This window comes from Rhineura floridana, chromosome 4 (genome assembly GCF_030035675.1).
Source record: "Rhineura floridana isolate rRhiFlo1 chromosome 4, rRhiFlo1.hap2, whole genome shotgun sequence".
In the NCBI taxonomy this organism is placed as follows: domain Eukaryota; kingdom Metazoa; phylum Chordata; class Lepidosauria; order Squamata; family Rhineuridae; genus Rhineura; species Rhineura floridana.
The window spans coordinates 210999255-211022652 of record NC_084483.1 but is presented as its reverse complement, the minus strand read 5'-3'; the positions used below and the strand labels follow the sequence as shown (position 1 = coordinate 211022652).

At 54.7% G+C, this 23398-nt stretch overlaps 2 protein-coding genes across 4 annotated transcripts; one reads left to right on the top strand and one right to left on the bottom strand.

The window, feature by feature from the left end:
* Positions 1-935: 935 nt before the first annotated feature.
* On the top strand, positions 936-9463 carry PREB (prolactin regulatory element binding). 2 transcript variants are annotated; one of them, XM_061625949.1, is made up of 9 exons: positions 937-1226; positions 1940-2138; positions 2375-2598; positions 2809-2889; positions 4266-4390; positions 4469-4642; positions 5123-5195; positions 5556-5706; positions 5794-9463. In XM_061625949.1, the coding sequence occupies exons 1-9, from the start codon at positions 1092-1094 to the stop codon at positions 5886-5888; spliced, it is 1257 nt and encodes a 418-aa protein (XP_061481933.1). In that variant the 5' UTR covers positions 937-1091; the 3' UTR covers positions 5889-9463. The 2 variants fall into 2 exon arrangements, with proteins under 2 accessions (XP_061481934.1, XP_061481933.1); XM_061625950.1 differs by lacking the exon at positions 5123-5195 and having other exon boundaries at positions 936-1226; positions 5794-5884.
* A 1280-nt stretch (positions 9464-10743) lies between these two features.
* Positions 10744-23297, bottom strand: ABHD1 (abhydrolase domain containing 1). 2 transcript variants are annotated; one of them, XM_061625952.1, is made up of 9 exons: positions 21927-23297; positions 18539-18699; positions 18153-18338; positions 17496-17541; positions 17161-17273; positions 12259-12432; positions 12003-12051; positions 11728-11893; positions 10744-11259 (listed from the first exon to the last, which is right to left on the bottom strand). In XM_061625952.1, exons 1-9 carry the CDS (start codon positions 21945-21947, stop codon positions 11009-11011), a joined length of 1167 nt encoding a protein of 388 aa, XP_061481936.1. In that variant the 5' UTR covers positions 21948-23297; the 3' UTR covers positions 10744-11008. The 2 variants fall into 2 exon arrangements, with proteins under 2 accessions (XP_061481936.1, XP_061481935.1); XM_061625951.1 differs by lacking the exon at positions 21927-23297 and adding an exon at positions 21412-21565.
* Positions 23298-23398: the final 101 nt, after the last annotated feature.

Genomic DNA, 23398 nt, shown 5'->3' with positions numbered 1-23398 from the left:
CAGGAGCTTACAATCTATAACAGGAGGTGCAGATCTAACAGAAGGTGCGAAGGGAAGAATGCAGGCAAATACCACTGCACAAACATAAACCTTGGTTGGGCGGCAGCGGGGGGCAAGTGAGGATAATCAGCAACAGATCAGCCCCAGTCCACAAAAAAAAAAAAAGATGGAAATAATTGTATCAAAGGAGCACCTATTTGCAGAATCAGTATGCCAAACGCCCAAATTAAGCAGCATCTAATCTGCATGTCTGTACATAAACATTGCCTTGTGAATGAGGTCTAACCGCTCCTCGGCTTGGCCGCTTCCTATCAGGCTCTCTGCAGGGGAGACGTGCGCATCGCTGCCTCTTGTTGTTGTTACGTCCCTTCAAGTCGATTTCGACTTATGGCGACCCCATGAATCAGCGACCTCCAAGAGCATGTGCCGTGAACCACCCTGTTCAGTTCTTGTAAGTTCATGTCTGCGGCTTCCTTTATGGAATCAATCCATCTCTTTTTTGGCCTTCCTCTTTTTCTACTCCCTTCTGTTTTTCCCAGCATTATTGTCTTTTCTAGTGAATCAGGTCTTCTCATGATGTGTCCAAAGTATGATAACCTCAGTTTCATCATTTTAGCTTCTAGTGTTAGTTCTGGTTTAATTTGTTCTAACACCCAATTATTTGTCTTTTTCGCGGTCCACGGTATGTGCAAAGCTATCCTCCAACACCACATTTCAAATGAGTTGATTTTTCTCTTATCCGATTTTTTCACTGTTTCACATCCATACATAGAGATCGGAAATACCATGGTCTGAGACTCGATTTCCGCCCTTTCCAAAGATGGCGCACGACCCGCGCCGCCTCCAGAGGGTGACACGTGACATGATGTTTTGCGTGCCGGCCGAGCTTTGTGCTGACGTGTACTGGGCCCCAGGCGCCTGCGGCCGCGTCGGGCTACGCGCATGCCCACTGCAGGTCTGAGTGCCGCCGCAGCCGTGTTGCAGCTGGGTTGAAGCCGGGACTGAGCGAGCGAGGGGGGTAGCCCTCGTAGCGCGCGGGAGGAGGGGGCAGAAGGGGCGTTGGCATGAGTTGACCTCCGGCCGCTCCCGCCATGGCCCCCCGGCGGCCCCCGGAGCTCTACCGGGCCCCGTTCCCGCTCTACGCTCTGCGCGTGCACCGCGAGGCTGGCCTGGCGCTCATCGCGGGCGGCGGCGGCGCGGCCAAGACGGGTATCAAGAACGGCCTGGTAAGGAGAGGCACCCGCCCCCTCCCGCGCCCATCGCCTTGGGCTCTGGGCGCCGCGCTGCCGCCGCAGGACGGCTCTAGCACCGGCACCGCTCTGCCTGGGGCACCGGCGGGCTGCGCGTGCCTAGGGAGTTGCTTCTCCTCCCCCCGTAGCTCCGGGCGGGCCAGTTGGCTGAGGGCGATCCCCCTCCAGACCCAGTCCTGCTTCGCCGGAGCATCCCGCGCCGCCCCCGGCCCAAGGGTTACGAGCCACTCCAGGGCCAGTGCCGCCGCTCGACAGCCCCCGCGTCAGCTTCTCTGGAAGGCCGGCGCTCTGGGCTGTCACCCTCTGCCTGTTCCGGGTCCGTGAGCGAGAGAGGCACCTTGCATCGCCTGCCTGGGCCGGCTCCGCTGGATCTGCCGCCCCCTCCCCAGCCCCTCCGGCCCATGGGTGCCAGGGAGAAGGCGCTGTGTTATCAGCCTGGGGGTGGGTGAGTTGGTGGGGGGAGAAGGAGAGCTGGGAGCAGCGCACCATGGCAGTGCCAGTGCCCTGGCGGTAGGCAGTGTTGGGGGGGAAGGCTGGCCTTGCTTCCAAATGCTTTTCTCCTAACCTGGGGCGGGGGTAGAGGAGGAGGAGGGGGGGTCAAAACCAGGCATGCCTGAAGGGGTTAAAAGAGGGGGTCGCTTCTAAGCCTTCTTTGTGCTGTTGACCTGCACTCCCCCTCCCCACCCCAGCATTTCTTGCAGCTGGACTGGAGAGGAGGGGAGCTGTCTGCCTCGCTGCTGCATGCCCATGACACTGAGACACGGGCCACCATGACCATGGCCCTGGCCGGGAACCTCATTGCTGCCGGGCAGGATGCAGCCTGCCACATCCTCAGTTTCCGCCTGCAGAAAGCAGCGGCCGGGGGCGATAGCTTTCCCGACAAAGCAGGTGAGGGCTTAGCTGCGGCTTTTGGCCCTCACCCCATTGAGAGGGCCCAGAGCAAGCAGCAAGTGGGAAACGAGAACCCCCTGGAGAGAAGGAGGGGAGGGAGGAGAGGTTTATCAAAGTCTCTGGAGAAGAACCGGCTCTCCTTCCAGATCTCGTAGTGCAGCTGGAAAGGATGTGGCCGACGGAGAATGGGCAGAAATGCTCAGAGCCATTGATCTGTTTCGTTGTGACCGCAGGTGGGGCTGACAAGGGCCCCCGGAGGCGCAAGGCTCCCGCCCCCGGTGGGGCAGGCGGTAACGGGGGCAGCACCCTCAGTGAGACGAGGGAGGTGGCGGTGGAGACCCTGCACTGCGTCCAGACGGACACTAGCCCAGATGCCCTGCAGAAGGCCGTGTGCTTCAGTGATGACCACACCCTCCTGGCCACTGGTGGGGTCGACGGCTTCTTGCGGGTCTGGGAGGTACGGGGGACTTTTGAAGGGGGCAGATGGTGTGCCATGGTTAGGGAGCAAGCGGGGGGCATGAACAGGTGTTGTGATTATAGGGAGGGGAAGAGGGGGCTGTGTGTGTGGAGGAGGCACTCCACCAACTCCCGCTCCCCGAATTCACCTCCTGTGGGGGAGGGGGCAGTACTGCCAAATAGCTCTTTTTTTGTCTCTCACTTTTTGCAGTTTCCCAGCATGAAGAAAGCCCTCGAGTTTCAGGCCCACAATGGGGAAATTGAGGACATAGCACTGAGTCCAGACAACAAGGTGAGGGACGGGCTGGTCTTGTCCCTGGCGCCTGCTAGGGGAGGTCAGCAGAGGGGCTGGCTCCTAGCAGTTCTGCCAGTCCTCAGGAGAGTGGCGTGTTTGTAACAGGGAACGCCATCGGGGTCCTTGTTTAAGAGATCAGGATGTTGGTAAGCAGGAGGTGGGGTGTGTGTGCAGCCAAGGCTGATGCTCTCAGGGTGTCAGTGAGTTAGAAGGAAGTTGCATGAAGCCAGATTTCGACTGGACATCAGGAAAAACATCCTAACTGTTAGAGGCATATGGCAATGGAACCAATTACCTAGAGAGGTAGTGGGCGCTCCAACACGAGGCATTCAAGAGGCAGCTGGACAGCCATCTGTTGGGAATGCTTTGATTTGGATTCCTGCATTGCGCAGGGGGTTGGACTTGATGGCCTTATAGGCCCCTTCCAACTCTACTATTCTGTGATTCTATGAAATGGGAGGTTGCTTTATACTGAGTCAGAGACAGCGATTCACCTAGCTCGGCACTATCTATGGCAGCAGCTCTCAGGGTGTCAGACAGGAAATCCTTTCCCAGCCCTGCCCAGAATTTATTTTTATTTATTTATTTTGTTGCATTTATACACCGCCCATAGCAAGTAGCTCTCAGGGTGGTAAACAGAATAGTATAAAATACATACATCATAATAATAAAATCACAAAACATATAAGACACAATGAAAACAAAATACAATTAAACAAAATATAAGATGATAAAAGGATTAGTATTACAAGATTAAAAAGATAAAAAAATTAAAATGATTAAAATGATTAAAATGCCTGGGAGCATAAGAAGGTCTTTACCTGGCGCCGGAAAGATAATAATGTAAGCGCCAGGCGTACCTCTTCAGGGAGGCTATTCCACAACTCGGGGGCCACCACAGAAAAGGCCCTAGATCTAGTAACCACCCTCCGGGCTTCACGATGGGTTGGTACCCGGAGGAGGGCCTTAGATGCTGAATGAAGTGAGCGGGTAGGTTCATAGCGGGAGAGGCGTTCCACCAGGTATTGCGGTCCCACGCCATGTAAGGCTTTATAGGTCATAACCAGCACCTTGAATCTCGCCCGGAAGCAAATAGGTAGCCAGTGCAGGCGAGTCAGAACAGGAGTTATGTGCGAAGACCGACTGGTCCTCGTCAATAGTCTAGCTGACACATTCTGCACTAGCTGAAGCTTCCGAACTGTCTTCAAGGGCAGCCCTATGTAGAGCGCATTACAGTAATCCAATTTCGAAGTTGGCCTGGGATTGAAGCTGGACCTTCCGGCTGGAAAGCAGATGTTCTGCCGTTGAGCCACGGCCCTTCCTCTGAGGATTAGGGAGTCGGCTGCCCTTCTGAGCCTGTGATTCTCGTGCAGGTGGTGACTGTGGGAAGGGACTTCCAGTGCTGTGTGTGGCAGCGTGACCAGATGGTGACAGGGCTGTGCTGGAATGAGAACCTTCCGGGCATCCCAGACAAGGCCTACCGCTACCGGGCCTGCAGGTAATGGGAGTGGCTGGGCCGCCTGGCTGGGCCCTGCGAGCGCTGCCTGTGCTTTGACGCTCCCCTCTTCGGGCACAGGTTTGGGGCGGTGGAAGACCAAGCCAAGGCACTGCGACTGTACACGGTGCAGATCCCCTACAAGCGAGAGCGCCGGCCACCCCCCTGCTACATCACCAAGTGGGACGGACACAGCTTCCTGCCCTTGCTCACCCGGCCCTGCGGCAGCGAGGTCATCTCCTGCCTCTCTGTCAGGTAGGGCAGAACCCTCTCGGGCATCTCTTTTCTAGCTTCCTCGTTCATAGAGGGAAGTGAGGTGTGATAAACCTGTAGCATAGGTTTGGGGAACCTGTGACCCTCCAGATATTGATGGACTCCAAACTCTCCTTGTCACTGACCATTAGCTATGCTGGCTGCTGGGTTATAGAGTCCAACAACATCTGAAGAGCCACAAGTCCCTCCAGACCTGCTGCAGAGTTTTATTTCCAGCAAGAGAAATGCTGAGGCTCCCACCTATATGGAAACTATACCCTCTCGGTTAGACCAGATGCGGTCAAGGGCTACGAGGCCCCTAGCAAGTGTGCAGGGGGGAGGCTGCCTGCCTTGGGAGTAGTTCACATGTTCAGGACTGAGATGTGACTGGCCTTGGAAAGACACTCCAGCCACCTGTGTGTGGGCATCTACATGTGCACCGGTGTGCCTGGTCCTGAGACAACCATCTGTCTGTGCTTGCAGTGACACGGGCACGTTCCTGGGGCTGGGCACTGTCACAGGCTCTGTGGCCATCTTTGTCGCCTTTTCTTTGCAGGTAGGTTTGCACCTGGGCTCCTTCTCAGCTAGCTGGGCCAGGCAATGCACAAGACCCCCCCTCAAGGCCCAGGCTCTGCTGGCATAGGGGCCCCTGTGTGTGGCTAGGCCACAGAGCTGGAGTGGAGCTTGCATGCATCTAGAACCACCCTTGTGCTGGTCTAGCCAGCAGACAAGATTGCAAAAAGTAAGAGGGTTGGGGTGGAGTGGGGCTGTCTGCACCCCAGAGGGGGCAAGCTGAGGTGACGATTGGCCTCAGGGAATTAGTGCTGAGCTGCATTGGCACCGCTACCACTTCAGGAGCAGTGGATCTGGCAGAGCCTCTGCTAAAGATGCCCCCCCGCCGTTCTCCCTCCCACAGAGGCTGTACTATGTGCGGGAGGCACACGGCATTGTGGTCACGGCTGTGGCCTTCCTTCCAGAGAGCCCCGACCTGCTCAGGGACAACGAGGCGGCCCTGCTGAGTGTGGCTGTGGACAGCCGCTGCCGCTTGCACCGGATCCCCTGCCGGCGTAGGTCCTGGGCTTAGGGGAGAGGGGGCTGGGGAGTACTCTCTCCCCCCTCCCTCGGCTCATCCTCTTCTCTGTTTCTCCTTGCAGGGAGTTTCCCTGTGTGGCTGCTCCTGCTTGTGTGTGCTGGGCTGATTGTGGGCACCGTCCTCCTGCTGCAGCTGGTCTTCCCAGGGTTCCTCTAAGCCTTCCTGGCTGTGCTCCGGGAGAGCCCGGGCCTTTGCTTTGCCCTTCCGGTACGGCGTTCGTCCGCCCCTTCCTCGGCCGACAGACCATAGAAGGCCCCGGAGTCCAGGGCGAGGGCTACCCTGTTGGAGCCTGTGGGCAGGTGTCCTTGGCTGAGCCGAGTGCCCCAACTGGGCGGGGCGGCTCACACGGATCAAGTCTTGGGTGCAGACTTTGTCCCGCGGGGGGGCGGGGGAGCTGCTCTCCTCCGTTTTTGACTGTTCTGTTGTTGAAACATTCCAGCCTGGAGCATACAAGGCCTGTTCCAGCCCCGGGGGCGGCGGGGGGGGCAAGCCTTTCCGCTACAATTAAACAGGATGATGGAGCAAAATCTCTCTTCCTGGCCTGCCTTGTCTGTCACCTCCTGGCTGGGGCAGGGCTGGTGGGTGCTGCCCCAGAACAGCTGTTGGCGGCAGACTCAAGATGGTGACAGTCCTTGCTGGGCTTGGGAAGTTGGAGCTGAGCTGCTACTTTTTTCTCTGTATGAGACTGGGCAGATTTGGATAAATGCTCATTTCACGCTAATCATGTCTAGGATCCCCTAAACATGGTGCCTGAACATGGGGGCACAAGGCAGAGCGGGGTGGTGGTGGGTGGTGCTTGGGCCTTTTACGTCTCGCAGCATCGAGCTCCAGAAGGGCTGATCGTGAGATGACATGATTTAGCAGCTACAGAATCCTCCAAAATGCCAGCTGCCCTCCTTCCTCTCACCCACCTCCTGTCATTCAGTGGCGTCTCTTTTCTGGGTCACTGTAAACTCCCCTCTTGCTCCTGTTAACGGGCTCAGTTACTCTGTGACACGCCAAGCATGTGAAGAATCGCCCGGCTGCTTGGCTCATTCAGCTGCCAAGGGCCTCTCCGGGCACGGCATGTTTGTTGCCAGCGGACGGGCTTCGGTTGTAGCCAGATCGGTGTCCTGAAATGAGCACTGGGCCAGATCATGGCTCCGCTTTATTTTTTAGCAGTGTTGTCATGTCAGCAACATTTCTGCCCAGTGGCTTCCGTTCCCTGCTCTTGGTCAGTTGGGGACGCAGGGCTGGAGCAAGGCTTGACCTGGTTCACAGGTAGGGCAGGAGGTTGTTCCCCCTCACCCCTTGAGTCACAACAGGCTGGAGGGAGGTGGGGCTCAGAGCAGCTTCTCTCATTGTAGAAGAACAAGCCCCACTCCCAGTGCTGCCCTCAGCATGGCCATCATCACCTTGTGGGACGTTGGGATGCCCCCCTCCCTTTGTGTCATGCATGCAGCAGAGGCAAAACCAGTTCACTTTCTGTGCCCCCCCTTTGCCACTGAGAGCCCCATATATGTGACCAGAAGTTTCCTCTGTAGTGGGGAGGGGGGACCGGCCTCTGGTTTGCTCTGTTCATTTCCCACCCACCTTGCTCTAGACAAGTAAATTATGATTTCACCCTCATGTTAATTGCTGAGAAAAAAGGGGCAAAGATTGGTTTTTCAGAAGGCCAAAATGGAAGGGAAAGCAGTCTTCTGCAGAGTGTCTAACACCTTCATGGCTGCAGAAGAGTCCCTGGACAGGCCAAGTCCCAGAGGAGGATGCCATCCACACAAGCCTCCACCCGCTGTCCCAACATGCAGCCCTGGTTATGTGGCATTGAGGGTGGCATTCAACACAGCACTAAGCAGATTGTTTATCAATGCAAGGATTTCTCCTTGTGCAACGGAGAAATTCCCCCTCTCCACCCCTAAATCTGTGCTGGGGGTTCCCATGACCCTCCAGAGAACATGGGGGGGGGGGAAGAGTCCAGTTGTGCTACTTGCATTCATTCTGCTAGTGCAAGAATTTAGCCGAGGGTTTTAAGTAAATGTGCCTGTTTTCATAGAAGCGTAGAATAGTAGAGTTGGAAGGGGCCTATAAGGCCATCAAGTCCAATCCCCTGCTCAATGCAGGAATCCAAATCAAAGCATTCCCGACAGATGGCTGTCCAGCTGCCTCTTGAATGCATCCAGTGTCAGAGAACCCACTACCTCTCTAGGTCATTGGTTCCATTGTCATATGGCACTAACAGAAAGTTTTTCCTGATGTCCAGTCGAAATCTGGCTTCCTGCAACTTGAGCCCATTATTTCATGTCCTGCATTCTGCAACAATCGAGAAGAGATCCCGGCCCTCCTCTATGTGACAACCTTTCATGTACTTGAAGAGTGCTATCATATCTCCCTCAGTCTTCTCTTCTCCAGGCTAAACATGCCCAGTTCTTTCAGTCTCTCCTCATAGGGCTTTGTTTCCAGTCCCCGGATCATCCTCGTTGCCCTCCTCTGAACCTGTTCCAGTTTGTCTGCATCCTTCTTGAAGTGCGGAGACCAGAACTGGACGCAGCACTCAAGATGAGGCCTAACCAGTGCTGAATAGAGGGGAACTAATACTTCACTCATTTTGTGAGAGTGTGTGTGATTTTACAGGGAAATAGCAGCACTCGAGATGCCAGCTGTTTTTCTCCTTTAGGAAACCCGCCTTTTACCAACTCCATACATCCAGTCTGTGTTGGGGACTCTTGGGGCTACAGGCCAGACCTGGCCCTCTGAGCTGTTTTGGGGAAGCCACACCCAGCATTGCCATACACGATGTCAGGTGTGAGGCACATCAGGGCAGGGCTCCAGAGGAGCCAGCAGGAGCTTAAAGTGGGCTCCAACTGCCCATTAGCTGTCAAGGAAAGTGCTTCCCACTCAACAAAAACCAGCTCTTCCTCCCAGTGCAGCTCCTTTTTGCTTCCACCTTAAAAGGTGGAAAAGAACCGTGTGGGGATGCTTGCAAGCCCTTTTAACCTCACCTGTCAATCATATACTGTCAAAATGATATCAGAGAATCGTAGAGTTAGAAGGGGCCTATAAGGCCATCAAGTCCAACCCCCTGCTCAATGCAGGAATCCAAATCAAAGCATTCCTGACAGATGGCTGTCCAGCTGCCTCTTGAATGCATTCTGGGTTGGAGAGCCCACTACCTCTCTAGGTCATTGGTTCCATTGTCGTATGGCTCTAACAGTTAGGACATTTTTCCTGATGTCCAGTTGAAATCTGACTTCCTGCAACTTGGGCCCATTATTCTGTGTCCTGTACTCTGGGATGATTGAGGAGAGATTCTGGCCCTCCTTTGGTGACCACCTTTCAAGCACTTGAATAGTGCTATCATATCTCCCCTCAGTCTTCCCTTCTCAAGACTAAACATGCCCAGTTCTTACAGGGTTTTCTTTCTGGTCCTCTGATCATCCTCACTGCCCTCCTCTGAGCCCATTCCAGTTTGTCTGCATCTTTTTTAAAGTGTGTCCCAAACAGAGCTAGGTATCCCCCATCTTATAACTGTGCATTTGGTCTCTTTTTTCCTAAATGTAGAACTTTGCAGATATGCCTGTTAAATTTCATTCTGTTGTTTTCAGCCCAATGCTCCAGCCTATCGAGATCACTTTGAATTTTGTTACTCTCTTCCAGGGAATTAGCTATCCCTCCCAATTTTGAATCATTTGCACATTTGATAAGCATTCCCTGCACCTCCTCATCCAAGTCATTAATAAAAATGTTGAAAAGCACTGGGCCCAGGGCTGAGCCCTGCAGTACTCTGCTCATTACCTCCCCCCAGTTTGAGAAGGAGCCATTGATAAGCACTCTTTGAGTACGATTTTGTAGCCAACTGTGGATCCACCTGATAGTTGTTCCATCCAGCCCACATTTAGCTAGCTTGCTAATCAGGATATCATGGGGCATTTTGTCAAAGACTTTGCTGAAGTTGAGATATATTATGTCCATAGCATTCCCACAATCTACAAGGGAGGTTACCCAATCAAAAAATGAGATGTTAGTCATGTGGTTGGCCTGTGAGCAGTGGCAAGTCCATCCCCTCTCTCTGCGCTGGGACATCACAGCTGAATGGTGGGTTGTTTCCTTGAACATCATCTGTGGTTGTGTCTCTCCCCCAGTATACATCCAACTCTTAAATTTGGTGGTTTTAAGGATAATGAGGGGCTTTTTCAAATCAAGGTCAAGTTTTCCTTTTAGCATTGCTTCTCTAAATCTGCCCCCAAATTTTAGACTCCATCTGTGCAGCAAGCTCCTTGGCTCCCCCTGGGGAAGCCTGGCCCACGCGGCCTCTAATGCAAATGCAGAAGCTGCTGCCTTAAGCAGAGGGGTTGCCTTCTACGCTGTTGTGGGGGGGGGTAGCCTTTTTTGGCTCAAGAGTCACATTTGCACTTGACCAAACCCTCGGGGAGGGGGGGCGTGCTGCAGTTGGTGTGGCCACCAATCTGATAACCAGAGAGGAGGCAATTTGCATCCCCGTAAGGGCTCTGCCCAGCCCCCTACCGTGTGTCTACTCTTAACTATTTTTCTTTTTCCTTCCACCTCCAAAATCAGTGGGGTCTTGGAAACCTAGAAAAGTTTACTTGGTGGGATAGATCAGGCCCCCGACTGGGGTTCAGCAGCCCCTCTGTTAAAGGCATGCAGCAGCCTCTCCCCCCCCCCATGCAGACGCAGAGATATGGGGAGACTCCAGCTCCGCCTCTCTCCTCCCAGGCTGGGCCTGGCAGCATGGACCTTCCTTTCTGTTTGGGGGATAAAAATCAGTGGGGCCGTCTTTCTTTTTTTGCAGAGCATGGGCTCTGGCCGGTGGACCCCTCCTCCATGCTCAGGCCCAGTTTGCCTAAAAACGTAGCGCAAGAGGACAAAGCTTGTCTTGATTAAAAAGGAGGTGGGGGAGAGCTCCCTCTAACGCAAGTGAGGCTTTCTCTGCAGAAGAGAGGCAGGACATGATGAAAGAGAGAGAGAGAAATGCAGCTTCCTTTGTGCACAGAACGGAACCAGCTTCATACAAAGATTCAGGAAAAACAGCCTTGTATTCTGATCTGCAGTTGCACTGCAGGCTCCCAACTGACTCCGGCTGTGTGTCCACTGCTGGTTGGGAGCCCTCCTGAAGGACAGAGCTCACAAGGCAGGAGGTGATGCTGGCCCTTCTGGCCTCAGCAGGCCCCCTCCCTTTGGAAGGGTCGGCTCAGGCCCTCCACCCATGAGGGCCTCACAGGGCCTGGCCTGGAGACAATGCGCAGCTGCAGCCTGGAGCCGCCCTCCCCTCTACCTCCTGGCTAGGGGTTTGCCATCTGGACACCCGCTTCCTGCACAGCCTCTTGGCACTGCTGCTGGTCTCCCTTGGCTGCCACCATCGCAGCCAGCTCCTCTGGGTGCTTAAAGACAGCACCCACAAACTCTGCAAAGACGCGGTCCATGTAGCTCTGATGGCGTGGTAGGAGCCCCTCCAGGAAGCCAATGTGGCCCCCTCGTGCCGTCACCAGCAGGGCCAGTGTGGGGGTACCCTGTGCCGCCTCCATGGGGATAGCTGCAAGAAAGCCATTCAGTCAGAGGAGGACACCCCAGAGAGACAGAGCGCACCAGTGGTGGTGTCGCCTGGGGTCATGGGGGCTGATGGTTCATAGACCCCTTACTCTGTTGCGAGCAGGGTCCCAGGCATGGTCCTACGTACAAGCCACTCATCATGAAAGGGAAGCATGTTAGCCACCAGGAAGAGTCCTTGTCCTTTTCTACTGATTGGAGTCAACCGGAGTGAAAGGAGGCGAGTCAGCCACTGAGAAGACTCTTTCCAGTAGCTAACACATAGCCTCCCCTTTCATGCCAATTGGCTCTTAGGGATGTCTGTTGTAGCAGAGTGTGGACTTGGAGACAGGGGAAAGCAGAAAGGGTGTGTGGCTGCGACTGTCGTGACGGAACTCTGCCCTTTGGAATTTGCCACTCCCCTACTGGCTCAGAGCAACTTCCATCCTTGCCAAGTGCGTGTAAGAGGACTCACCGTGCTGAGGGGAAAAAGGGTCATCGGAGGCGTTGAGACACAGCACTGGCACGCGGATGTTGTGCACTTTCCAGCAGGGGCTGGCTGCCTGATAATACTCGTCGCAGGAGTTGTAGCCAAATGCCACAGCCGTGTAGCGCTCATCAAACTCCCGGATGCTGCGAGCCTGGTTGTAGTGTGGAGGGGGGCGGGGGAGAGGAGAGAGCACAAGTATAAGAGCAGTGCACGGGGAGGAGGTTGGGGGCAGAGATGTTGGAATGAGGCAGCGGCCATACCTTCAGCACATGGTCCACATCTAGTCTCTCAGCAATGACCTTCCTGTGCCTGAAAAGAGGTCAAGGGTGTCAGCAGTAAGTCGGGAGGAGAAGGAGGGATCTCAGGAAGGAAGGTGAAGGGGGGGTGTTTGGGGCTCCTTACTTGGGTCCTCCCCACCCCTTCCAGAGCTCCCAGCCCTGGGCCAAGCAAGGCCTTAATGCAAGTCTACATCCTGCCTCTGGTATGTACCTCCCCCCAGGGCAAACCATCACCCACCGTTGGATGAGCTGGCGTAGGTTTGCTGTGAGGCGCTGATTGAAGAGCACCAGATTGAGGGGTCTCTCAAGCGAGTAAATGGTCTCAAAGGAGTCCCAGGTCACAGAGCACGTCATGGCAGCCACGAGCCCAGCCTCTGGCCCCTTCTGCCCCAGGTAGTTCAGCACCAGGATCCTGGCAGGAGGCAGAGGGTCTCAGTGGGTTAGGCCCTCCCTGTCCCCAGCATGTTCTTGGGCACAGCTGGCCCATCAAGCCCCTCCCTGCCTGGTCTCTGCCCCCCAAGGCTCCCCTCCTCAGCAGCAGCAGCAGCAGGACCCTCTGTGGGGCCAGGAGTCAGGGCAGGTGACACAGGCCCTTTCCTCAGGCCAAGCTGAGTGCAGAGCAAAGGCTTGCTCCTCTCCTTTGGCACCAGCTGTAGTAAAGCCCCCCCTCCGCCCACCTGGAGCAGAGCCCTCTTGAACTGAAGGAGATTCCACTTTGCAATGGCTGAGAAGGAAGAACAATGCGTCTGATGAATTCTTGGGCTGGCAAAGACTTTTGCTGGGTTCCCTTAGTAGGCCATCTTCTCTCCCCTGCTTGGGGCTTCTACGTGCCAGTTTGACATTAGGGCCCCGATTACTTTCTGGCAGGAGAATGTGTGCAAATTCTGGAGGAGCAGGCAGGTCTGGCCAGCTGGGCAGGCCCAGAACATCCATCTGCACCAAAGCTGCCCCACTGGAGCTTCTGAAAAATGCCACCACAGGTCCCTCCCTCGGTCACATGACTGCCTCACCAGAATGCCAAACAGCAACGGGGTCACTTGTGCAAGAGGCCGGCTCTGATAGTGAAATGGGGCCCCAACCCCAAGAGCTGGAGTGAGCTGCTTGGTCATTCTGTTGCACATGCATAGAATCATAGAGTTGGAAGGGGCCTTGTAGGCCATCGAGTCCAACCCCCTGCTCACAGCAGGAAATCCACAGCTAGAGCATCTCCCGCAGATAGCTGTCCAGCCTCTGCTTGAAGACATCCAGCGAAGGGGATCCCACCACCTCCCTAGGCAGTCGGTTCCATTGCCCAACTGCCCTTACTGTCAAGAAGTTCCTTCTAATGTCCAATCTGAATCTACGCTCCTGCAACTTAAAACCATTAGACCGAGTCCTACCCTCTGGGGCAGCAGAGAACAAATCTGTACCCTCCTCTATGTGACAGCCCTTCAGGTACTTAAAGAGTGCAATCATGTCGCCCCTCAGCCTTCTCTTCACCAGACTGAACATGCCAAGTTCCTTCAACCTTGCCTCATAAGACTTGTTCTCCATACCGGCTATCATCCTCATCGCCCTCTTCTGAACCCGCTCTAACTTGTCTATATCTTTCTTAAAATGAGGCGCCCAGAACTGAATGCAGTATTCCAGATGAGGCCTGACTAATGCAGAATATAGTGGGACTATTACTTCCCTCGACCTGGAAACTATAGCTCTGTTTATGCAGCCCAAAACCGCGTTTGCCTTTTTTGTCGCAGCATCACACTGCTGGGTCATGTTCAACTTGTGATCCACTACAATTCCAAGGTCCTTCTCACACGCACTACTGCTAAGCCGGGTATTTCCCATCCTGTACCCATGCATTTTGTTTTTGTGGCCTAAATGCAGAATCTTGCATTTGTCTATTTAATTTCATTTTATTAATTTCAGCCCAATTTTCTAGTCTATCCAGGTCCCTTTGGATTTTATTCCTGTCTTCCATTGTGTTAGCTATCCCTCCCAGTTTCGTATCATCCGCAAACTTCATAAGGCTTCCCTCCACCCCGTCATCTAAGTCATTGATAAAAATGTTGAAGAGTATCAGCCCCAGGACAGAACCCTGTGGCACTCCACTCGAAACCTCCTTCCAGTCCGAAGCTGAGCCACCGACAACCACTCTTTGAGTACGGTTTTCCAACCAGTTGTGAATCCACCTGACAGTATTTCCATCTAGTTCGCATTTGACCAGTTTGCTACTTAAAAGATCGTGGGGGACTTTGTCAAACGCTTTGCTGAAATCTAGATAGATGACATCTACAGCATTTCCACCATCTACTAAGCTAGTGACCTGATCAAAAAAAGAGATGAGATTAGTTTGACAGGATTTTTTCTTGACAAACCCATGCTGGCTCCTACTAATCACAGCATTGTCATCTAGATAACTGCCAATGGACTCTTTTATTATCCATTCTAATATCTTTCCCGGTATTGAAGTCAGACTGATCGGCCTGTAATTCCCCGGATCTTCTTGTTTACCCTTTTTAAAGAGCAGGACGACGTTTGCCCGTCTCCAATCCTCCGGCACCTCTCCTGTTCTCCAGGATTTCTCAAAGATGATGGCAAGAGGTTCCGAGAGTTCATCCGCAAGTTCCTTCAATACTCTGGGATGCAGTTCATCAGGCCCTGGAGATTTGAACTCATTTAGGTTAACTAGGTATTTCCTGACTATCTCCTTATCAATCTTGAACTGCAATCCCGACCCCTTACTGAGATTGCTACCGATGCAAGGTTGCACACTGTTCCCTTTTTGGGAGAAAACGGAGGCAAAATAGGCATTGAGCAGTTCTGCCTTTTCCTTATCTGTCAACATTTTGCCCTCCTCATTGAGCAGCAGTCCCACCGTTTCCTTGGTCTTTCTCTTGCTTCGAACATATCTGAAAAACCCCTTTTTGTTGTTCCTCGCTTCCCTCGCCAGCCTCAGCTCATTCTGGGTTGTAGCTTTCCTTACGCTATTCCTGCAAGCCCGAGCCACTCGTCGGTACTCTTCCTTGGTGATGCGTCCTTCCTTCCATTCTTTATACATGCTCTTTTTTACTTTTACCTCCTCCACCAGTCTTCCGTGTAGCCACATTGGCTTTTTCCGATGTCTTCCGTTTTTCTTCCTCTTTGGAATTGTTTGCGATTGTGCTTTTTGTAATACGTTCTTCATGAACTCCCACGCTTCTTGGGCTCCTTTTTCCTTTAGTCTATCTAGCCACGGGATCCTACCCATCCTTTCCCTGAGCTTGCTAAAATCGGCTTTCCTGAAATCCAAGGTCCATGTTTGACTATATTCTTCTTTGGCTTCTTTGGCATCTGAACAATCATCAGCTGCACCTTTGGAAAAGCTGCCTGGGTCCCTCCCAGAAGTAGCTGCCTGGCCACCAAAAGGATCAAGGGGGCAGAGCGACTCCCCTGTGAGGAAAGGTTGCAGCATTTGGGCCTCTTTAATTAAGAGATGAGAAAGGATGGGCAAGTGTATAAAACTGAAACAACTGGGCAGGTTTCACCTTGAGAAGACTGAGGGGAGACAGGATGGCACTCTTCAAGTACTTGAAAGGTTGCCACACAGAGGACAGCCAGGATCTCTTCTGGATCGTCCCAGAGTGCAGGACAAGGAATAATGGGCTCAAGTTACAGGAAGCCAGATTTCGACTGAACATCAGGAAATGCTTTCTAACCATTACAGCATTATGACAATGGAACTAATGACCTAGGGAGGTGGTGGGCTCTCCAGCACTGGAGGCCTTCAAGAGACAGCTGGACAGGCACCTGTTGGGACTGCTTTAAGTTGGATTCCTGCACTGAGCAGGGGGTTGGACTTGATGGCCTTATAGGCCCCCTCTAACTCTATAGTGGATAGAGAAAAGCTTTTCTCCCTCTCTCAAAATCATGGACATCCACTGAAGCTGAATAAAGTACAAGAAGAAATACTTCACACAGCACATAGTTAAACTGGGATTCACTCCCACAAGAGGCAGGGGTGGCCACCAACTGGGTTGTCTTGAAAAAATGATTGGTTGGCCACTGTGAGAACATGATGATGGACTGGAGGACCATTGGCCTGACCCAAAAGGCTCTTCTTATGTTCTTAGGTGAAAAGTGGGTTCCTACCAGCAGGGGAAATGTTTTCACCTGAAGCATCAAGAAAGCAAAGGGCCACTGGAGGCTTACGCTGTTGGAGGCAAACTCCTGTGTCACAAGGAAATTGGCATCTGGGTTCTCTTCCATCCAGATGATAGTCCCAGGGGACACAGAAGTCAGTTTCCAACATCTTCCAATCCCACAACTGCTTGATCCAGTGACAGAGCAGGTCAAGCCCTGCGGGTCCCTTCCAGGAGGGCATTCCTTCCTTTCTTCCTTCCCGAAAGGGCTCCCCTATTTGGAGCCTTGCCCCTAACAGGCTTAGAGAAGGGGCCGGATTAATGTTTGGGGTCCCAAATAGGAACCCCTGCTGGGCCGAGCACAATACGAACAACAGGATGTCATGCGCGTAGGAGAATCAATGTGAGGGAGCAATGCGCTTAGTTTCAGAATGTCAATGCAGAAGACATTTACGCTGTTAGAAGCTGTTTGTAGGCACTTTGCTCTGTTGTCTTGAGTATTTGTTTTAGGGGAGAGGTAGCTCAGCTCATAAAACACAGAAGCCAAATAATAAAGTCGCAAGCACGTTGACGTCCTTCTGAAGCCCTCGCTTTGTGTATGGGCTCTGGACTGAGCCCAATGCTGGAGCGAGGCTGACAAAAGAACGTAAGACAAACCAACCTTGCAGATGGATCGGGCCAAGGGGGGCCCATCAACTAGTCCAGCATATCCTGTTCTCACAGTGACCAGGCAGATGCCGCAAAGGGCAACCCAGACGCAGGACATGAGTGTAACAGCCCCTCCCACTCACAATCCCCAGTAGCCATTATTCAGAAGGGCGCTGCGCCGCCTGGATGGAAAGATGCAAATTCAGTCTCAGAAGCAGGACTGAGGAGCTCCAGGTCAGCAGGAGGCTCATACTTGCTTAAGCAGGCGCCTCTTAACTAGAGAAACTCCCAAGCCAGGAGGCGCTTCCCCGCGGCACAGCCTTGAACTCCACCTTCCCCTCACTTGCTTTCCCTCTCCTCACCCATAAACCTTTGCCCAGTCTGAACCTCACCCGCCCAGTGAAACGCCAACTGCCATCAGTGGTGCCCGAGGGAACCGCCTCTTGATGTGGCCTACCACCAACTCCAGGTCTTCAGTGTTGGTGGCACAGAAAGCCCTGTGAGTCTGAAGGTGAGAGAGAGAGAGAGAATGTGTCACGGGCGGATGGGAGAGGGAGAAGCAGCAAAGGGACGTCCCTTCTGCAGGGAGGGAGGGTTGCCTCGGCCAGCCCATCTTCCCTTACCCCGACATTCCAGAGCATCCTACCCTCCACCTCCTCCAGCAGCTGACACCCAAGTCTTCACCCCATAGGGAGGCAGGTCCACGGACAGGCTATGGGACACTCACCAGCAGGTCTTCTCCTTTGCAGCCTCGGTTATTGAACACAACAGCCCTGGGAAGGAGAAGGGAAATGAGTGACTTCCATGGAGAATAAGGCTGTGAATGGCTACTAGCCATAATGACTATGTACCACAAGAGGCAGCTTGCCTCTGAATATCAGCTGCTGGGAAATAACAGCTGGCAGGAGAGGGTTGTGGGCTTCTGATGCAGGTATCTGGCCGGCTGCTGTGGGAACAGGATGCTGGACTAGATGCACCCCCCCGCTCTGATCCAGCTGCAGGACTCTGGTAATAATAATAATAATAAAATTTTATTTCTAGGCCGCCTATCTGGCCGCATCAGCGGCCACTCTAGGCGGCGTACAAAATCAAATAATGTTCACCATGGCACGTGCCCTTCCCAACAGGCCTCTGTCCCAGCACCCCCCCAATAATCCTTGATCTTCAGACAGAGTTCCAGTTCTAAATGTAATACGTGACCCACATCTCCCAGATATGTGGGGCTACTTGTAGTGCCATATGCCCTATGTCAGTTGGCAAGGGAAAGAGACACTGTACATGTTTAAGAATGCTCTCCTTCATTATGACTACCCCTCGATGCCAGAGCTGAACCTCAGACCCCTATTTGCACCCCCCAACAGATGTATGTCAGATATGTGCTTGCCTGTAGCCCTGGTGCTGCGTGCTGCACACCATGTGCAGGATGTAGGTTTCCTGGCTGTTGCCTGTCAGGCCTGGCAGGAATAGGACAATGGGGCAACTCTGTGGGTCAGGGTGTTGCATGTTCTCCCCATCAGGGTTGGCCCAATCCAGCAGCAGCTGCCCTCCATCAGTGGTCCTCAGCACCTCACTGGGTGGGAAATGGAAGGACAAGGAGGCAGAGAGGGAGGGGATGGAGAGCTGGGCCACAGGGTGAGGCCGGAGCAAGGTCAGAATGTGACGCCTCCCCAAGCAGATGGCAACATCTGGCTCAATAGTCAATGGTACTGGCAGTTGCCCCCTCCCCCGGAGCCAGTAGTAGCCCCCTTCCCACCTCCACTCCCAACCTACCTGTGGTAGGAGACAGGTGGGCTGGACTTGAGGAAGACACGGACGATGGTCTGGAGGCGTCCCTCAAAGCACCATAAGGTAGGGTAGAACGTCTCACTCATGATGGGGCAATACTTCTCCAGGAAGGAGCAGAAAGGCTGACAAGCCACCAGCAGAGGGCGCTGCAGAGGGAGAGAGCCAGGCAACAGGGAGCTCAGTCCCAAGAGGACATGCTGCTACCCCATGGCCTCCTGGGAAGAAAAGCCGGCAAACTGACGGGGGATCGGCCCTGCAAATAGCTGCTTGCCTGGAGAAAACCACAGGCCTTTGCTAACTGGAAGTTGGCTTCACATTTCAGGCTCTCAGGCTGCCACAAGCAACTAATATGGCCTGCATGTAGGCAGGCAGGCAAACAAGCCAGCGAGGATTCTTGTGGGCTAGAAATTTGTGGGCTTTTTTTTTTTGCAAGGCTGTGGCTTTCCTTGCTGTGCCCCATTTCCACTGCAGAGCTGTCCATCTGCTGGGAGGGGAGCTGACAGGCAAGATGGAATTATTTCAAAATGTAGGCGGCTAGTTCATCACCCCAACAGTGCTGAGAGTGAGGGGATGGTCAGTACAGCATGAACAGCATAGATTTTGCAAGAGAAATCAGAAACTTGGTTCTCTATGGGCACCTGGTCTACCCACAAAGGCAACTTTGGGGTCTCAAACCCAGATTGATAACAGGGACCAGACCGTCCGAACATATACAACCGATTCTGGCCCGCTTGCACTGGCTGCCTTTATGTTTCCAAGCTCGATTCAAGGTGCTGGTTTTGACCTATAAAGCCTTCCACGGCTTGGGACCACAATACCTGATGGAACGCCTCTCCCGATAAGAACCCACCCGTACACTACGTTCAAGATCAAAGGCCCTCCTCCGGGTGCCTACTCTGAGGGAAGCGCGGAGAATGGCACCAAGGGAGAGGCCTTCTCAGTGGTGGCTCCCAACTTATGGAATGATCTGTCTGACGAGGTGTGCCTGGCGCCGACACTGTTATCTTTTTGGTGCCAGGTCAAGACTTTCCTCTTCTCCCAGGCATTTTAGCATCTGTTTTATATTGTTTTAAATTTTTAAATTGTGTTTTAAATTGTTTTTTAAAAGATGTATTTTAAATCGTATTTGGTTCTAGTTACTGTAAACCACCCAGAGAGCTTCGGCTATGGGGCGGTATAGAAGTATAATAATAATTTTTAAAAAAGCCCTCCCTAATAACCCCCCCAGCCCAATCCGGGATATTCCCTGTGTGGGTCTCTGCCTGACCCTTCAATCGAGACACCCTTTGAGACTGTCCTGGTCAGATGGAGAGGTGGTTCAATGGGGAACTGGCTCAGCTGTTCTTGGGAGCTTCCTGATCCGCAAAGGTGTTTTCACAAGAATGCCCTGGGAAAGGCCGCAGTGTTTTCCTTGGGACGTCGTCCCACAGGCGGGCAATCAAGGCCTCTGTGGCACAGGAGAAGCCATGGGCCAAGCAATGCCCAGCGGCATGGTCAAAGCCAGCCAGAGGCCATTTGGCACCCCTTGTTTGGCAGAGGCAGGAAAGGCACCTCTGCAGGGGTAACAGAAGAGGCAGCTGGAAGGGGAGACTGTGCTCCAGCCAGGGGTGTCACTAGGGCGGTGCGGCAGGTGCGGGCCGCACCGGGTGACACCACCAGACGGGGGTGACACCCAGAGCCACCACCCCCCAGGCACCGCCTAGGCACCAACGAGAGCCTTCACGTGGCGCGCCGGCTGCCTTCCTCAGCTGTCAGAAGGTGGAAGCGGCGGCAGTGAGGCGGCGGCGCGCTCCCAGGCTCTGTTGTTCGGCCGCACGCGTGCTTTGCGTGCGTGATCGCTCATGGTCACAGAGAGAAGGCACTGCAGGCTGCACCAGGTGACACCAACCCTAGTGACGCCACTGGCTCCAGCAGGAAAGAAAACAGGTGTGGCCAGTGGGTGGTCAGGCGGGAAGTTTCTGTTCCTAATGATTGCCATGGCAGATACCCAATGAAAGTTCCAGAACCTGTTTTCAAAAGTAGGGATGTGTTAACAAAGGGAAGGAGCCTCTGAGGACATGTCAATTATTCATTTGGGAAGATCTATTTGCCGCCCTCTCGGAAACACCAGGGCATTGTACAGCAACATAAAAACCTGTAAAAGCCACACAGAACAATCTTTAAAATGACGGGCTATAAAATGACGGGCTACTCCAGAGACACCTTAAATGGCAGCATAGGCCTGTGGCTCAAAAGTCTTCAACGGAGGCAGGAGGATCAACAGCGAGGATGCCTGTTGCATCTCTGCTGCAAGAGGGTTCCACAGCAAGGACCGTCCTAGTGACACTGTATCCTGCGTGCCTGGCTTCAGAGGCTGCTAGCAAGCCCCGGGACCTATTTTATTTGGTCAGATCTCCAGTCACCCAGACGGGGGAGTGCCTGCGGGAGAAGAATCGTGGCGTCCGAGGAAGGCAGTCCTCCCGCCACCCCAGCCTAGGAGTCGCCCGCTTGGCTTCGGGGTACCCCAGGGAATGGGTGAGGCGGGGTCCATCCAGCCTCTTTAGCAGAGATGGGAACCTGAGACCCTCGCGCTGTTACTGGATTTCCACTGCCAGCAGGGCCAATGGTCATTATGGGGGCTGGCGTCGTGGGAAGAGCCGCCTGGGCTCGGGGCGGTCAAAGCGTTCTTTCTCATCCAGCCCGCTCCCTCGCCCGAAAGAGAGGGAGCCAGTGGGTGAAGGGGGTGTCTCTCTTCTCCCTCCCTCGCAAACAGGCTCGGCCAAAAGCCGCCGGGATGCGGAAGCGGAACAGGGGTGGGGTGCTTGCCTCTGTCCGCCCCCTCGAGGATGCCCGGAGAAGCCGTAGTGCCCAGTGCTGACCTTGGGGACGCGCGCCCAGTAGTAGGCGAGAAAGCCGGTACTGAAGCCCAGCAACAGCGAGAGGCCCAGCATCTTCTTTCGCCCGCGGAACCACCAGGCGGCCGAGCCGGGCTGGGCCAAGCAGGTACTGCTGCGGCAAGCAAGGCGAGTACAAAAGGGGCGACGGCGGCCGGGAAGGCGAAGGCGCAGGCACCGCCCACTACTCCAGCGGCAGCCCGCTTTGCGACGGGCAGGAGCCTGCGCTCCGCCCACCCGCGGCCATCTTTGTGACGGGCATTACATTCCCTGCCGCCCAGCCCGAAGCAAAGGACGCCGAAGTCCTACCACTAGCGCAAAAATATTTTTATTATATTAAGGAAGCGATGTTCATTGGGGGAGGGGGGGAATCGGAAGCCCCACTAAGGAAGGATTGGCATGGTATGGTCCCTCCCGCAAAGAAAAAAACCGCAATGGGAAAGGGGGCCGTAGGAAAAGAGTGCCTGTGAGCACCAAGAAAGCGCCATTCCTGTTTTTACCTGGCCTCTCTCCCTCCACATTCTTGGGGTGGGGACCGGGGCAGGCGCAAGCAAGGCCCTGCCTGCCCGCCCCGATTGTTACTTTATGGGGGTTCTCTCCAGCCTTTCCTTCCGGAGCGCACGTGGCGTTGCCCCATTTCATCTCACAGGACGCAAGGTGGGGAGGCTGCGACTGAGAGCGACTTGGCGGCCCGATCCCCTGGGTCTCCTGGCCGGGGTGGCTCGCCACTTGCCGGGCTGGGGTCCCCCGCCGGCCGGACTTCGTTGCCTTCTGTCTCTCAGCAGCAACAGCGCCTTGCTCGCGGCGGCCCCGTCCAGGCTCGCTCATGTCACGTGCAGATCATTGCAGGAGAAGCTTTCGTAGAGGCCGGGCGCGCGGCTGCGTCTCTCCTCCTTTGCATCCGGGCAGCTTCTTCTTTCCGGCTGGCAAGGAACAAATGAACCTTTGCTGAACCTGAGTTGCCTCAGAGCGGAGGTCTTGCGCGGCACCGGCCAGAGTCCTTCCAGACCTCGCAGCCCCGGGACAACCGATCAGGCCAGGCCAGGCAATGCCTTTCCTCTTCCCCGCTCCCGCCTCCTGATTTTCCCCGCAATGATGCCCGCCTGGAGACGCGATGGAAGCCGGCGGGGAGGCTACTGCTGCCGCCGCCAGAGAGCAGTGTCTTTGGCAGTGTCCGTTTCTGCACAGCACCCGTTGCCCGGAGTGGCGCGGCTATGAGCTCTGTAGCACCCGAAAGCGGGCGCCGCCGGACTCCCGTAGCCATCGCTCCCACCGCTGGAGGTCACCAGCCGTTTGCCAGATAAGGCACTATACCATGTACTTCGAAAAATTATATATCCAAATTTCCTAACTCGTGACAGTATTTAATTGTAGCAACAACAACGAAGGTCTGTTGTATCCCCAAGGGGCTCCTTTGTGGGCCCCTTTGAACGAGGGTCTCTCCCCCCATGCTCGCGACGCCGAAGTTGCCGGCTCAGTCCGGTCAGCAGAGACTGCAGAGAGGCGTAGCTGGGCTGGATGGTCCAATGGTCAAAGTGGATCGCAGTCTGACGAGGCGGGGCCCGGAGGGAGGGGCTCGTCCGTCAGCTCCCGCCTGCCCCGCTACGTGGCCCCAAGACTGCGATCGGCGGGCACCAACCGGCGGCAGCGGAGCGGCGACGCCCGGCGAAGGCGGGGATCGGCCGTCCCGTGTGCCCCGTGGAGCGGCGGCACGTCGAGCGATTGGGTGGGGTGGGGGTGACGCGGGTTCTGGTGTGCGTGGATCGGGCCGGGGCTGTGGAGCGCGGGGAGTTGTCTGTGCACAGGCCGGCGAGGGCGTGTCCCCGGACACCGAGCCGAGGGGCCCGGCAGGGGAGCCGGCCGCCTCGCCCTGCCGCCGCCTCTCCTCCTTTCCCGCAGAAGGCGACGGGATGGCGCGCCGTGCCGCTTTGTGCCTCGCCTTCCGTGGCGGAGGGGGCGGAATCTCGGGGAG

Coding starts and splice junctions, on each gene's coding strand:
- PREB (XM_061625949.1), top strand. CDS start 1,092: ATGGCCCCCCGGCGGCCCCCGGAGCTCTACCGGGCCCCGTTCCCGCTC. Junction 2,139..2,374: donor TAGCTTTCCCGACAAAGCAG/GTGAGGGCTTAG, acceptor TTGTGACCGCAG/GTGGGGCTGACAAGGGCCCC. Junction 5,196..5,555: donor TTGTCGCCTTTTCTTTGCAG/GTAGGTTTGCAC, acceptor TCCCTCCCACAG/AGGCTGTACTATGTGCGGGA.
- ABHD1 (XM_061625951.1), bottom strand. CDS start 21,483: ATGCTGGGCCTCTCGCTGTTGCTGGGCTTCAGTACCGGCTTTCTCGCC. Junction 17,274..17,495: donor GCAAAGGAGAAGACCTGCTG/GTGAGTGTCCCA, acceptor TCTCACCTTCAG/ACTCACAGGGCTTTCTGTGC. Junction 12,052..12,258: donor CTACGCCAGCTCATCCAACG/GTGGGTGATGGT, acceptor ACCTCTTTTCAG/GCACAGGAAGGTCATTGCTG.